This window comes from Tiliqua scincoides, chromosome 4, assembly GCF_035046505.1.
Source record: "Tiliqua scincoides isolate rTilSci1 chromosome 4, rTilSci1.hap2, whole genome shotgun sequence".
Taxonomy (NCBI): Eukaryota; Metazoa; Chordata; class Lepidosauria; order Squamata; family Scincidae; genus Tiliqua; species Tiliqua scincoides.
Window position 1 is genome coordinate 83,500,640 of NC_089824.1, and position 15,886 is coordinate 83,516,525.

General features: G+C 41.9%; 1 protein-coding gene across 1 annotated transcript in view; it reads left to right on the top strand.

Annotated features, from left to right (window-relative positions):
* The window catches only part of WRNIP1 (WRN helicase interacting protein 1), a 39,143-nt gene extending 24,630 nt beyond the window's left edge, over positions 1 to 14,513 (top strand). The window contains exons 4-7 of the mRNA XM_066623535.1: positions 3,269 to 3,489; positions 9,545 to 9,700; positions 11,762 to 11,841; positions 13,641 to 14,513. Of these exons, the coding sequence (XP_066479632.1) occupies positions 3,269 to 3,489; positions 9,545 to 9,700; positions 11,762 to 11,841; positions 13,641 to 13,916 (733 nt within the window). The 3' untranslated portion in view covers positions 13,917 to 14,513. The remainder of the gene's footprint in view (positions 1 to 3,268; positions 3,490 to 9,544; positions 9,701 to 11,761; positions 11,842 to 13,640) is intronic.
* The last annotated feature ends 1,373 nt before the right edge of the window (positions 14,514 to 15,886 follow it).

Consider the following 15,886-nt stretch of genomic DNA (forward strand, 5'->3'; position numbering starts at 1 on the left):
GAGAGAGGTGGGAGAGACAACCGAATACTGTGCTTCCCAGGGCTGCAATGGTGCCAAAACGGCAACCGCTGCATCCCATGGGGCTGGGAAGCACTGCCAGGTCTACTCAGGGTAAGGGAGCTTATGTTCCCTTACCACGTGTAATCCCCAGGTGGGGAATCTCCGATGGGTCCCCTTGGATCTGCACCTGTTGTTGAGCAGGCACAGATTCTAGGAGAACTGTTTTGGGTCTCCCTGGCCAGGAGGGGTTTAGGATATGGTGATAGGGCCTGCCGCCATCTTCGCCCCCTCCTGCCTCATTCCCTCCCCTGTTGCACATTCCCCCTGCCCCGGAATGCTTCCCCCACCCCAGTGTACCAGTTTGCTGCCTGGTGCTCGCCCAGAGCTCCAGGCAGCATTCGTCAGTCTTTCCGCCAGGCTTTGGCTCAGCATGGGCTTGCACTGAGCTCACGCCAGCCCCAGCAGTAAGTTACAGCACATTTGCCACACTGTGCACCAGCACGGGCCATTCTGAATTGGGCCCTCACTCTCCAGTAAATAGCTCTCCAGGATTGCAACCTTAGTTTCCTAAGTGTCTCAGTCAGCATCATAGCCGAGTTTAGATCTGAAGCCAAGTTTGCCTCGTGAAAGTGAAACAGTCTGTTACATATGTTGATTAATGATGGGAAATGGGATACTCTGCCTGTATTCTGTGTAATGTACTTACTTAAGACTCTGGATCATACTTCTGTTAAAGGCGGGTATGTGCCGGACTTAAAAAATTATTTATATTGCCGTGGGGATTGGCTTGTTTTCAAGTCAAGCTACAGAGGAAATCTTTTTGCTTTAAAAAATAAATTCTTTTTTACTGTTCTTTACAGAGGCTTTTCAATTTGTCCCTTTTTCTCAAACTAATTTCTTTTTAAGCTTCTTTTTTTCTTTGGTCTTCATTTCACACAAGTGCTTGTGACTTGATAGGTACTTGCACAGCTCAATTTGCTTTTAAAAATAACCTTTTAGTCAGCTTTGATTCATTTAGAAACACAGTAGCATCTCTGAAAGGAGCAAACTGGCAACACTATGATGGTCTGCAAAAGCACTGTGGATCTACTCCTAAAAAATCCTGTTGTGTTTACTGAGATGGTTTTACTGTGACTTTCTCACAAATGGATTGTGAAATTACCTTGAAATAGTACAGCTGCTGTGAGATCAGTAGACCTCACAGATCATAATAAAGTAGTTGTGTGTGTGCTGTGATAACAAGTATACCTGGGTGCTGAAATCAGGCAGCTACCTGAGAATGCTTTATTTGTTCTTACTGTTTAGTTTGGGAAGTTTTAATTGAATTCAACAGTATTTTTGTGTCACACTTTCTTCAGTATCTCAAAAAGCCCCCCGAATTGAAGTTTGAGTAATATACAAATATATTTAAATGTGAACTGATCAATTGGTTAAAGGGTGTGACTAATTAGTTAATGATTAATAGATTTACAGATCTACTTAGTTAAAAATTAATAGATTGAAAGATCTAGGAGTTTATAAAGTATTTCGTGAAAATAATAAATCATTCAGTGAAGGAAGTGCAGAACTACTGATAATCCTGGATTTATTTGCAATGCCAGCATACTCCATAAGACCTGGTTGCTTATTCCAGTCTCCACATGCTAATCTCTATTGGAAAGAAGCAATGAGTCAGGAGCTGGAAACAGAACAGTGGTGGAGAGGCTGCGTGTGCCAAACCTTTATGCATGGTAGCTTCTGCTCTTAAAAATAAAGTGGCTGCATTTGTCCATTGGGATTCCTTCATATTTTTACTATTGCTACGTAACTTACTAACTTAAAAATGGAGAGCCAAATCCTCACATGTCTGCGCATACATCCTTCTAACCAGGCATCTATGAATGCTCTATGTAACCCCTAAATAGAAAGAAAAAGCAACATTTTGAAATCAATAGATTGCATTAAGCTTCATTGTTGTCATCATTGATTTTATTCTGTCGTGTGGAAGCCATTTCCTAATCTGTTGTTCCCTTTCCACTTAATTTGTCTTTTCTATCCTTTTATCAATCTTTTTTACTCAGTGTTTGCATAGCAGAGGTTCATTCTCCTTTTAGAAGCTGTAGGTTCTACTGTGCTGGGGGCCAGAATGTAACCACTAAATAAATTGCGTGGGGCCTGCTAGCACATCCATCTTTGTGGGGTAACTTTTTTCCTTTAAGTAAAGCCAGAACTAGACATTCAGAGAACATGAGGCTCTTGTCAAAAGCAGCAACTCCTCATCTCCTTCTGCTATCTCCTCTAGTAATGTCTGGTAAAACTCAATGTTTGATGTGACAGCATTGCATGGTGAGTTTCAGCACAAATTTGTGCTATTTAATTAAAGTGGATTTCACCTTTAAACCTTGAAGCATCAGGCTTCAGGAGTCCTGCCTGCTTCAGCATCAGGAGTCCTGCCTGCTCCTTCCCAGTCCTTTAGGAAAGCCAAAGCCTAGACGAATGCATGCACATGCATGTGGTGGAATCCTTCCACATATGACTTTTATGCACTCATGATAAGTTCCAGTTGGGCCCAGAAAATGCTTCAACACATTAGATTAGGGGTTTGGGGGTTCTTATTTTTCACAGTAGACTAAACATTTGTTAGGGTTCTGTTCCATTCCAGGTTCAGTGAGGATTTTCAAATACTGGTTCAGGTTCTGCTCCTTTGCAGAGAAAAAGAATAAGACTCGGCTTGTTTTTTTGGTTCAGGTTTGAATGAGAATAACCCAATCTCATTCTCCAAGTTGTTGTTTTTTTAACCATAAAAGGCAGTGGACTACATCTACCTCTGTTATCCATTGTGTGATTGCAAATACACACAGGTTTGGGATGGTTGTTAAAGATCCCTAGCAGTTTTAGGACCCAATCCTATCCAACTTTTCACCACTGGTGTAGCCATAATGCTGCCCTGAGGTAAGGAAACAAATGTTCCTATACCTTGAGGTTGCCTCTGTGACTGCCTCTCCAACACAGGAAGCAGTGCATACCCCATTGGCATTGCAGCACCAGCATTGGAAATTGGATAGGATTGGGCCCTTTACGTGTTTGGGTGCTTAAGGCTCAGTGCATAGATTACATTCTGTTCATGAAGCCTCTGTAACATTTAACTACTCTGGCATTTCATAAGGATAAAGCTTAAATCCAATAGGCTCTCAGTGGACAGTGCAAAGAAATTTGGCCTTGTGAACAATAGGTCATGTACATGGATGTCATGTATTTGTGAAAAGCAATATGGCATAATTTCTTTCAGATCTTGTGTGTGCATCGAGAGGACAGCTATAAATACTCTTGCCTACCTTTGTGATGGTGATGCAAGAACTGGGTTGAATGGACTCCAGATGGCTGTTCAAGCCAGGTTAACTAAGCTCCCCCATCAGAGTGACATGCATGACTTATCTAATGGAGTGGTCATAAAAGAAGACCATGTAAAGGAAGGACTCCAGCGATCCCACATTCTGTATGACCGAGCAGGTGAGTAACTGAAATAGGATCGCCAAGGCAATTCTGTGAATGAAGTGCTATACCAGATCAATTGCCGGATTGTTTTGTGCATTTTCTCATTTAAACATATCTTTAAAATGAGTTCAGAATTGCTAAATCCGTGTTAGTTTTTTGCAGCAGCTCAAACCAAGAGTAATGTTTGTGGTGCCACAAGACAAGACATTTTCTTGTTAAAATATATTGCTTGAAAGTAGGTACTTCTGGAATGCATAGGATTTTTTCCTTCTCTCCCATTAGTTTCTCTCCCTAGTTCTAATCACTGTATGTAAAATTCATTCCATTGCTATTTATTTATGTGCTTTATTTTCAGAATTTATAACCAAGACTACTAACTCTCTAGCAGTCCAGTCCTATCCACACTTTCTTGGGCATAAGCCCCATTGACTCTAATGGGACTTACTTCTTAGTAGACATGGATAGGATTGGGCTGTAAGCCACTTACAAAATATAATAGTGAACACAGCAAAACTACAATAAAAATAAACAAAATAAGCAACAAAGCAGCAAGCAAAATCCATAAAACGCCAAGACCAGAAGAAATCAACCTTGACTTCCCTTCATCATCTCAAAGGGCTTTTTTTGGAATTGCTCATTATGAAGATTTTCCTCCTGAGCAGTTATGTCTAGAGCAGCCATTTTCAACAACTGTGCCATGGCTCACCGGTGTGCCGCGAACGGTCTCCAGGTGTGCTGCGGGAATTTGGGAGAGGGTCATTTATTAGTAGGGCCATTGGGGCATGGGAGCCCCCCACTGGCTGCACAGTGTGCCTTGTCAACTGTCAAAAAACTAATGGTGTGCATTGACCATTTTATTGACCATTGTACATTAACCCCTGCTAATTCGGTAAGAGGCACTTTTTCAAGTGGGTGCTCCTTTTTTTAGCAGGGGGAGAGTAACTGGCCTACCTCACCCCAGCACTGTCTGTTCAAGTGGCTGTCTGCTGGTATTCCTTGGCATCTTTTTAGATTGTGAGCCCTTTTGGGACAGGGAGCCATTTAGTTTTTTCTCTGTAAACCGCTTTGTGAACTTTTAGTTGAAAAGCGGTATATAAATACTGTTAATAATAATAATAATAATAATAATTAATAATTTTAGTGCCTTGCCAGCATGTTGTGAGATGAAAAAGGTTGAAAATCACTGATCTAGAGGGTTTTTGGGGAGAGGGGTTGCTAAAGACTAGCTTATTGCCTAAATCATTAGACCTGAGTCGTGGAAGATGCAGACAAGTCACTTTAAAGTAGTAATTCTGTGGTATTCATTGTGATTTCTGCACTAAGGAAGTTGAATTTTGGGATCAGTATGTCAAATTTGCTTTGCATACTTTCTTCCTGTGATGCTTCTCCTCGTCTAACTGAAATTGCCCCTGAGCCATCCTGCGTGCCTTCACTGGGTACTATCCATGCATCTGAAAGCCTATCCAAGCTTTCACAAGGACTAGAAACTGTCTAAAATGCTGCTGCTTAGCCAAACTTTGTCTATGCTAATGGACACAATATCAAGCCTTCAGCACATCATAGACAGTATCTCTGTGCTGTCAACCTTAACCTGGCTTAACCCAGCTCCACCTGCCTCCTCAGAATCACTGCATGTATTGCTCTGCACAGGGATGAGGTGTGAAGAATATGAGAGGGCCATGTTCCCAGAGAAGAGGGAAATAATGAGAGAAGATTGGCAGGGAGGGAACATTCTGTGAACTCTGTGTTATTATCTCAAAGGGAATGAAATTTTAAAAGGATAGGATAACACATACCAGTTTTCCCTAGAGTCAGTGTGGCAGTTCCATCAAATTTCTTTGTTCTTAGCTAATAATAGCTTATGGCATTTTGTGTCTTGCTCCAGAGCTTTTCCGGATGATTCCAGTGATAAAATCTGTCTTTTTTTATGATACAGTATTTACAAAGTGTGGGTCTTTGTGTGTGCATTTCAGTTCCAATTGTGTTGTGATGTTCCCTGCAAAGCAAAATTCAAATCCACTGTGTGTGTTTGTGTGTTTTGTGCACAAATAAACCTACCAGCCTTTGTATTATACCATCAGCAGAATCAACTGACAAGGCTTTTTCTCTGGCTGGACCACTCCAGGATGCAGTTGGAAAGGGATAGAGGGTCTTCGTCTTATGAATATGTACTCAAAATGTGTCCTGCATTTAGAAAACTAGTATGTTGAGTTAAAAGCAGCTTAGCCTAGAAGTCATCTTGACATGTTGGTCTTTGTTCAGATGATGTTCAGATTGCTTTGTGTGACAGACAAACGGGGGATGCATCTGATGTTGGGATAATTAAACATGGAGCTCCATCAGGACCTAAAATGAACCAATGATGAAAAGCTTTGTCATTTTATTTGATTACAGCCTTTGTATAATCCCTAAACCATGCATTTGAAACATAAAGCCCAGGGGCTGGATGTGGCCTGTGGAAGCTTTTTATCTGACCCTTGGTTGCTCCCAGCACCATCATCAGCTGCTGAGGTGTGCTAAGGGGTCACTGCTGAAAGGTGTCACTGCATAATAATTGAGCTCTCCTATATCTCGAAATATGATCAAGATTTACTAATTTTCTTTTCTGTCATTTGCAGCTAATCAGTTCCTAAGTAAGAAAAAAGTTTATTTCTGGTTTATGACCTGTTTGACATTACTTCCTGCCTAATGACATCACTTCCGGCCCTCAGTAGGCATCATGAATGCTGTTTGGCCCGCTGTATGAAATGAGTTTGACACCCCTGTCCCAAACAATGGGGCTACTCTTAAGTAATGAAGATTTTGATCTAAAACTCTGAAATGACAGTATAACCCTCCTAGAACTTAGCTATCATAAAATATTCCATGAGAAGCAGAATAAACGTAACATCAGATTTTTGAATTGATATTTCATGGGGCACAAACTCTTATTTAGGGCTAAGAATTATACATTTTTTTAAAAAGATACCTCTGACCCTCAGTTGTGGAGGGGTCGTAGAAAACTCACTTGGTCTTCAGGATGCTTTCTGAAGACTATTCCACACCAGTTTATGAACAGGTACCTAGTGTTTATTGAAATTTCTAATTCACAATAAACACTTCACTAGAGAGAAGTTATTTTGGACATTGTTTTCAGCACATTTTGTTGCTGAAAAGTTTAGAGCATTTTTAAATGCATCCCATTGCAACCCCAATGTTTGGACTTTACTCCAATATTTAGTTTAAAATGTTATAAATAAAATATATAAAATAAAATTTCATTTTATTTATGGCATTCCTTTTTAAGGAAATGAATTTTTGTAATTTGCTTACGTACAATTGGGCTGCTTGCGTACAACTGCGTACAAGGATTCTTAATTTGATACTAGGTCTTGCTGAATTTGTGACTTGGCAGCATTATGTGTCACAAACCCTGGTCATGTCTGCCTGTCTTTGCGGCAGAGATCGGAATTGGAGATTATGCACTGAGGATTAGACTTGTCTCCTTGTGTTAACTAGTTATGTGCTTATACTGTATTTAAACAAATGCACTTTAGGTTTTCTTGACTTTGAGCTTGATTCTTATGGCTTTTCTGACCCATCTCAAATTGGTAAAATTTGGTGGATTTTGTGGAAATGCAAATCTTATGATAGATTTGTGTGTAAGCCCTTTTTTAAACTTTGTGCAAAGTAAAGCAATGAAGAAAAGAGAAGTTGCAATGAAAGTGCAGCACTGGTGCAACATTTTAGTAATTATTTAGTATTGCTGAAGAGCAGTGGCTGCTTGCAGAGTCTCTCTAAGTAATAGTACTCCCCAGCCTTGTCCTGCTCCGTCAACTTTTGTTAATAATGCTTACTTTGCACAAGATAGTCTGTCTCACTCAGAAATGATCAAACAGCAAATCAGTGCAGATTGCCAGTGTCACTGCCCCCCCCCCCCACTGCTCCAGGATTTTTGGGCACTCACTGGTGATCTAGCGCCAGGGGTATCCAAACTTTTTGGCAGGAGGACCACATCATCTCTCTGTCACTGTGTCGGGGACCAGGGGAAAAAAAGAATTAATTTACATTTAAAATTACATTTAAAAGTAATAAAATTACTTAAATTTACATAAATGAATATATTAGAGATAGAACTTATATAAATGAATGAAGGTCTTGCAATAGCTCAAGGCCTATAAAAGGCCTTGCAGAAAGCAAGGCTGGCCTTTCCTTTGTTGCCACTGCTGCATAACAAATGTGAAACATTAGAGGGAGCCCTCAGCCCACAGCTCATGCGAGAGGTCAGACAGTTGCCCTCACACTGTGAGCAGTTGCGTAGGCCAGCACAGCCTCCAGTGAGGGCCAGAGGCTCATTGGAGACTGGGGCCTCTCCGCTGGGAATCCCTCCCCGCTCCTGATTGGGAGTCCCTGAGGGCCGCAAATGGCCCCAGGGCTGGGGTTTGGGAACCCCTGCTCCAGAGGTTACCAGCAGCACAAATGAAATGACATCTGGTGTGAAAGTGCAGCAGGTTTGTGAGTGTCCTCTGTTCAACAGATTAAAATAAAAAATGCAGTAGGTGAATATAGAACAAATTTATTCTTTGAGGATCATGTGAACTTCTTGGAGAACATTCATATATTTGAAATAAAAAAAACTGCAAACGGATATATTCCAGGATTGAACAGAGTTCAGCGAATTTCACCAACCAAATTTGGTGCAAGCATAGAATATGGCGAAATTTGTCAACCTCCCTATAATCACCTTTGGTGCTGTGAAGAGACTCTCTGAACTTTGTGGAAACGATTTTGGTTTTTAAGCCTGAATTAAAATCTTGTCGACTGGGGCCTACTTCATCAAATACAAGAAAGCCGCTATGTGCGTATCTACATCTAAAGCCCTTTACCACCACATCTCTTCATGAGAGACTGTCTTTTTGAAGGGGAAGAGAATCACCTCTTCCTATCAGTATCTTACATTTTTGTATTGCAGTGGTCATCAGGATTGCTGTGGCTTTTCTTCTTTCCTCACTCTAATACTGCCAAGGAACCTTGCCGCTTAGACACTGCGTAAAAGGATACCAGCTGAAAAAGGGAAGCTGTGCTTGCCTTTTTAAAATATTTAAAGGCCATCTTGGTTTTAAGAGACCCAGCGACGCCATTCCTTAGAGCGTGACGAGACTCCCAGCTGCTTGGTTTATTGCCGCCAGCTCAAGTTGAAAGTCTGAATGCTGGAACAGAGCATAGACGTGCTGTTTATATTGGCCTGATAATGATGGCATACCAGTGGGCTCTTTGTATGGAGCGCTATTAAAAATAGTGTGTGTATTTCAGAAGAGACCACCCTTGTGAGAATTGGATAGAGCTCTAGGAGAATTTCACCAAGCAGAGATGCAGGCTTATCCCTTCCCTGCTCAAAACACAAAGAACTGCATCTTTAAGTTCAGAGACTGGGATTGTGGTGCCTCTCTACACCCTGATATTTTTATGTATTATTCATACATTATGTTGTTCTTCACCTCAAGAAGTGATGAGATTAGGGATGAGAGAGCAGAAATGCACACCAGATGTTTGTTATGCACTTTCTATAATTCAACTTATCTGCATAAAGACATGAACATGTGTAACTGAGTGAATACTACACTTAGAAAGTGCTCTTGATAGTATAAGCATACTAGTGCTGCTAAAAACCTGTGAAGACTTTAAGAATTGCTTTGCTGTTTTCAGACCAAGAGTCCATCCTGTGCTGCATTTTTTCTGAGACTTGCCAACCAGATGCCTCTAAAAACTTAGAAACAGGGCATGGAAGTGATAACCACCTTGTTACTTGCTCTTAGCATCTGATAATTAGAGTTATAAACTTTTAGAAGTGACCGCAGAGATGGCATGTAATTGTCATGGCTAATGGCAATGGATTGATCTATCTGGCATTAGTGTCTATAATTCATTTTTAAGGCATCTGAGTGAAAGTCTGTGATCACATCTTATAGCAATTAATTCCATACATTAGACATTGTGTGAAGAACCACTTCCTTTTTCTCTCAGCACTGAACATGCTGTCTGTCAGTTTTCTTGTGGCTGACAGCTGTCCCTTCTGTCTGCATCTGAATAGGTGAAGAGCATTATAACTGCATCTCTGCACTTCATAAATCAATGCGAGGATCTGATGAAAATGCTTCCCTTTACTGGCTTGCTCGAATGCTTGAAGGTGGTGAAGATCCACTCTATGTGGCAAGAAGGTTGGTGAGGTTTGCAAGTGAAGATATAGGTGAGTTACCAAGAGGATTTCTTTGTGTTTTTCATTTACTTTTAAATCCTGCTATGTGTTAAAATTCCACAGGATGGATTGCTTTTTTAAGAGTTTTCTTCAACACTAAGTTCAGAACCACAAACAATTCTATATACCACCGCTTATTTTTCACATTTTAATACTGCCCTTCCTCCAAGGAGCTCAGGGATGATTTACATAGGGCGCAATCCAAACGCACCCTTGGGCTGACGCAAGTCCCTTGTGCTGGCCCAGGAGGGTTGCAAACGTGCCATAAGGCAAGTTTGCGCCTTCTCAAGAGGAAGCTGGGCCGGCGCTCCAAGAAGCAACGGCCTGCGGAGGCCCACATAAGCCTCTGTGCTGGCTTTCTCTTGAACACTTGTGTCTGCCTCGCTGGGCTGATGCAAGGACAAAAGGTAGGCGGGGAGGAAGCGGGAGGGAGATGTTCCTGGGCAGGGGGAGGGTGGGTGGTGGGCAGCTATAGGGGCGGGTGGTGGGCGGCTATGGAGGCGGGTGGGGAGCAGTAGGCGGGGCTGGGATCTGGCAGTCATGCTGGATCCCAACCCCTGTTCCCAGGGAGAATGGAGCGGCTTTAAGCCGCTCTGCTCTCCTCGGACTTGTGCCACCTCAAGAGGTGGCGCAAATCCAAGGAGACCCATAGGGACCACCAGCCCTTACCTAGAGCTAAGGGGAAATGCTTCTGCTTGCCTCTGGCTGAGCTGCTTATGGCCACTATCCTGCGCTGGATACAGCGCAAGCCTCCTGGCTTGCCTGTTCCAGCTCAGGATAGGATTGTGCCCATAGTTTCTTTCACCCTTTTGTCCTCACAACAATGCTGTGAGGTAGGTTAGGCTGAGAGATAGTGACCGGCCCAAGGTCATCCAGGAAGCTTCATGACTGAGTGGGGATTTGAACTTGAATCTTCCAGGTCTAAGTCCAACTCCCAAACTACTACACATCCTGGCTCTCGTTACACACAATTCATTGCTTGCCCATGGGTTATTACAAAGTAACCTATTACATTTAAAAAATTGCATATTGCCCTGGATCAACTTCAGATGAGGCTAATTCAGGGATGATTTAGGCTCATATTAACACATAGTAGCCATCTGGCTGATTAATGGCAACCATTGTGGAAGGGACATTTGGTCCTTAGAAACTTGGGATATGCTACCCTGTACATCAGCTGTGTACTTGATAGACATATGCTGTCTCTAGAAATTACAGTGGACTTCTCAAACTCTCAGAGAGTTTGAGAACTGAGGTAAGTTGTTTCAGGGGAGGGAGAATGGCAGCCATGTGATCCCCAGGATTTTGCTGCTGCCAGAGACAGGAGGGGCAATTTCAACTTACCTACAGCCAGCAGCAGCATTGTCATGGGGGTCCGTGGAATTTGTGGACCCCTCTGCAGGACTCCCCAAGTCTCCAAATGTCTTGAAAAAGTTTAAAAAAACAAAACCCACTTCCTCATCACAATCCTGGCTTCTGAATTTAAAGATGCACTTTTTTGTGTCTTGAGCAGGGAAGGGAGGCTGCTGCTGGCTGTAGGTAAGTGGAAAAAACCCCCTTGTCCCTGGCAGCAGCATGATTCTGGGTATTGTGTTGCTGCCTTTCCTCCTTCCCCACATCTTAAGGGGCCAGACACCCATTGCTGCTGGGTGACAACCCACCCATTTGAGAACTCCCGCTCTAGTGAGTTTAGTCATGCCAAAGTGTGTTTACTCTTAATTGGAGACTAATTGTAAAAAAACTCCGATGCTGAACAACTAGGATAACTGAACTTCAAGTGGGAATCTTCCTCGTCTTGTTTTCTTGCTCCTAGAAGTTTCTTTTAGCTAAGACAGAACAAATTTCTGGTAACTGAACTGTTAAAAAGATTTGGGATACCCTACCTTAATACAAATGTGTTGGCTGACATCTCACTTCATTTAGTACAATGTCTGATACATAGACCAGACCCTGTATTTTGTGCTTGAATTATGCAAGACTTCATAAAATAACGGACACTGCTTGGAGTATTCCATTTCTAGTTTTAATGTGTTGTCTATTCTTCCTTTGTAGGACTGGCCGATCCATCTGCATTAACACAAGCAGTGGCTGCTTATCAAGGTTGCCATTTCATTGGAATGCCGGAGTGTGAGGTAAAGTAGTTTGAAACTTACTTGTATAGCAGCATTCTAACCATTAAATTTTACTTTACCTTGTCAATTTTCCTTTTGACTGAACCATTTCTTCCTGTTAACTCTCCTCTTTCCAGAAGGCAAGAAGTTTTATTACTAGGATCAGAGGTATTGCCTTGGTTAGTCTTTCCTTGGCTTAAAATACAAATTTTGGTAAATGTAAGTGGTAATGCTTTGCTTAAATAGGAGGCAAGCATTATAACTCTTGAGTTCTCCCAATAGCTCAGATTTTTAATTCAAACCAGAAAAGTGCCCCTTCCACACATCAGCCTCTAAACCTCCTACATCCCGTCCATTTACCTAGCAGCCATGAAAGGAAGAAGGAAAGTCTCTTCCCCCAGACCCTGTCCCCTGTGGATCTGTAGCAGGCAACCCAGATTCCATTAGCTATGGGACTGTTGTTTTCCCAGGGCCACTGATGTTGATAAGATGTCTTCCCAGGGTAGTAGCCCTGGGCAAGCTGTTATTTCCCAGAGCTTCTGGTGCCTCATTCACTGCTGTAGCAGTTGTCCAGGTGTGGAGCCAGGACAGAGAAACGTCCCTCCTGCTGCTGGAATACCAACCAGATAGGCACAAGAATGAGAGGGGAGGATCTATGGACGCTCACAGTGACTCACTCAGAAAAAACAGAACTATTTCCAGATATTAATGGGGGGGGGGAGAATATCTCTGTTAGTTGAGATCAATAACCAGTCATACTTATGGGGGCCTATCCCTAATCGTTACAATATACTATTCCAAAGGCTGCTATTGTGTTTAAAAACTGAGAGTTGCAACGTGGTCAGCTCTGTAAAAGCTTGGACTGTACCACTTTGGACTGGGATGGAGAGGAAGATTTGTTTCTTTTTGCTCTTTCATATAACAGTAATATGTTGGAGAGGGAGAGAATATTTATGCCTCACTTCCTACCCCCCCCCCCCAATACTGGGGTACCACAGCTGCTTACAAAATCCATAAAATTGCAACAAAAACATCAACATGAAAATTTAAAAACTGGGAGTAAAAACAAACAGCATTTATAATTCAAACAGGAACAGCCAAAGAACACAATGTAACTAAGGGCGCAATCCTAACCCACTTTCCAACACAGAGGTAGGGACAATGCAGCTCCGAGGTAAGGGAACAAGCATTCCCTTAATTTGAGGAGGCCTCCATGAGTGCCCCCCAACTGCAGGATGCAGCACACGTCCCCTTGGCACAGCTGTGCCAGTGTCAGAAAGCTGGTTAGGATTTGGGCCTAAACAGAACACAAACCAACAGCATTTACACATTTGGTATATATGATTTCTGCCCCCAGAAATGTTGTTTCTGGTTGGTATTCCAGAAATATATTATTTCTGTCTTGTCACTGCTATCTGAAATGGCCTATTCCACATGACTGCTCTGTTGCATGTTTTATCTTTGAGCCTACATATAGTGCCATTTTAAATGAATCTGAAGAGCTCTTGGTCTTCATCATTTAACACATGGCCCCTTGTCAGCCGCATGCTATGAAAGAGTGAAACTAGAAACCAAGGACAATTATTGTATGCCATTGTCACTTGATAGTCATGATTCTACATCCTCTCTGAAATCATATGAAGCAGCTGCTTAAGGCCAACTGGGGGGCTATTGAGTAACTTGCAGGGAGCAGGAATCTGCAAGAGATGAGGCTCAACTACAAAGGCTTGGTTTATTAGTCTGCTTTAGGTGCCAGGCTCAACATCTTGCCTTCAGAAAGTGCTCCAGATAATGTCTGCTGGGTTTCTTTTGTTGTACAGGTTCTACTAGCCCAGATTGTACTCTATTTTGCCAGAGCTCCGAAGTCTATAGAAGTGTACAGTGCCTATAGTAATGTCAAGGCATGCCTGAGAAACCACCAGGGACCACTTCCACCTGTTCCTTTGCATTTAAGGAATGCGCCGACCAGGCTCATGAAAGACATAGGGTATGGTAAAGGATATAAATATAACCCTATGTATAAGGAACCTGTAGAGCAAGAATACCTGCCTGAAGAGCTGAAAGGGATTGATTTCTTTAAAGAACGAAGAATGTAATGAACATATATGACTGTCTTTTGCTTGCCCATGTATTATTTTCTTACAAACTGAATTCTCTTTTAAGATCTTAGCTTGTGGTAGCATACTTTTCTTTTTTGTATGTCTACTAATGATAAAAACATGTTGAGCTAAGTCATTTTATAATAGAGGGAAAAACACATAAACAGCTTTGGACAGTATGTATGTAAAAAAATTTATATAACCTGCAATTCTCTCTATAGCTGTTTGAGTTTAAAATCCACTGAAATAATTGTGACTTAAGCAAGCATATCTTTCAGATGAAACAGCTGTTATTTTTAAAATAAAGGTTTGAAGCATGACTATCCAGCCAAAGTTTAACACTTAAAAGTCCCATTAATTTTACAGGATTTGATTTGAGCACATGCTTAACTCTTCCGTTGAAATAATAAGAGTTAAAGTGCTTAATTAAGGCTGGATCATGTCCTTGGTTACCAATTTTACTTTAAACAAAATTGTGAAAGGGATTACATAAGAAAAGTACCATATTTTGCACCTTAAGAAAAGAGTATAGCTGAAATGTACGTTGTCATTAGTTTTGATATTCTAAATTTGTAAATAAAAATTTATTTAAAATTTGTGTGTTGTATTTTGTTAAAAGACTTTTGACTTTGATCATGTGATTCTTAACAGTACTTCAAATGTTCTTCTTAACTTCCCACATTACTCTGAGTGTGTAAGCAACATTCCACCACAGGCAAAATGTGTAAAAGCTTCATATGGAATTGGTGAGTTTTTTCTATAGCTAACCATGGAATGGTTGCTTTAGCACTCTGTAGAAATATTTGCAGATTGCAGTCTCAGTATCTTGTGTTTGACTGTTCCCACCATGTTCTGTACCATGGAGAAATAATTCCCCAACAGTGTGCTGGGGCACTCTAGAGTGTCATAAGATGAATCCAAATCACCCATCCACAAATAAATACTTGCTACATCTGTAACAATCCCTGATGTGGCCTTTCCCACTTTTGGTCAGACTTCACTGCTAAGTCTTTGCATTGGGAATGATCTGATCATTCAATAGGCAGATAAATTATCCATCTGTGGAAGTTGTCCATCCTGGCTTTGTGTGAGCTATTTTAATATTTTTCCACCTTAGGAAAGTCAGAATGCCCTTGAGGATGGAGTTGTTGCTGTAATTAAGCTGTCTTAAAATACCATTTGAGCCTGGAGGGAATCTTCCAGGGACTGATAACGACAGGGTATCTCAAAACAAGGTACACACATTTTAATGAGCTCTAATTCTTACATTCTTCATTGTAGAAAACCTGCAACACTCACATATGTAAGGCAGAGTTCAGCAACCTATGGTCTGTGGGCTGAATCCAACCTGCCACCCCAAATCATCCAGTCAGAGCCCCTTAAGGCAGAGAAGGGGTGCAGTGGCATACCAAGAGTGGGGGGACACTCCACCCTGGTTGTCAAATGTCCTGTCGAGTGGCCACATCGACGTCCCCCAGTGGAGGCCAAGTCTTCCTTTTGCTTTGAATGGCTGGTAACCCTGGCCTTCATTGGGGACTCTCCAGGCAGACGCTAGGTCTACCCATGCCTTTGAACGGCTTTCCCAGGTATCAAATACTCTAGGTATGCCACTGACAAAATGCACTCTCCCTGGAAACAAATCATGTTGCCCTAGCTGCTTTTCACACATTGCCATGGTGGTCAGGCTACCATGAGATGAACGTAGAATCTAGCTTATAGAGATGAATGTGGCCCACCATCCACTCATAGACATGGCCTGCCCCTATGCAGAAGAAGTTTGCCTACCCCGATCTAAGGGAAGCAATTATATGAGATGTGTGGAGCCATCCAGTACAGCTGTTGATGGACATCTGAAGATCCCTTAGTCAACTATGTCAGTGGTATATACAGTATATGCCAAGGTGGAAGATTTTGAGCCCTTGGTCTGATTAACTGGGTCAAGCGACTGCTTCTGCATACACCGTATT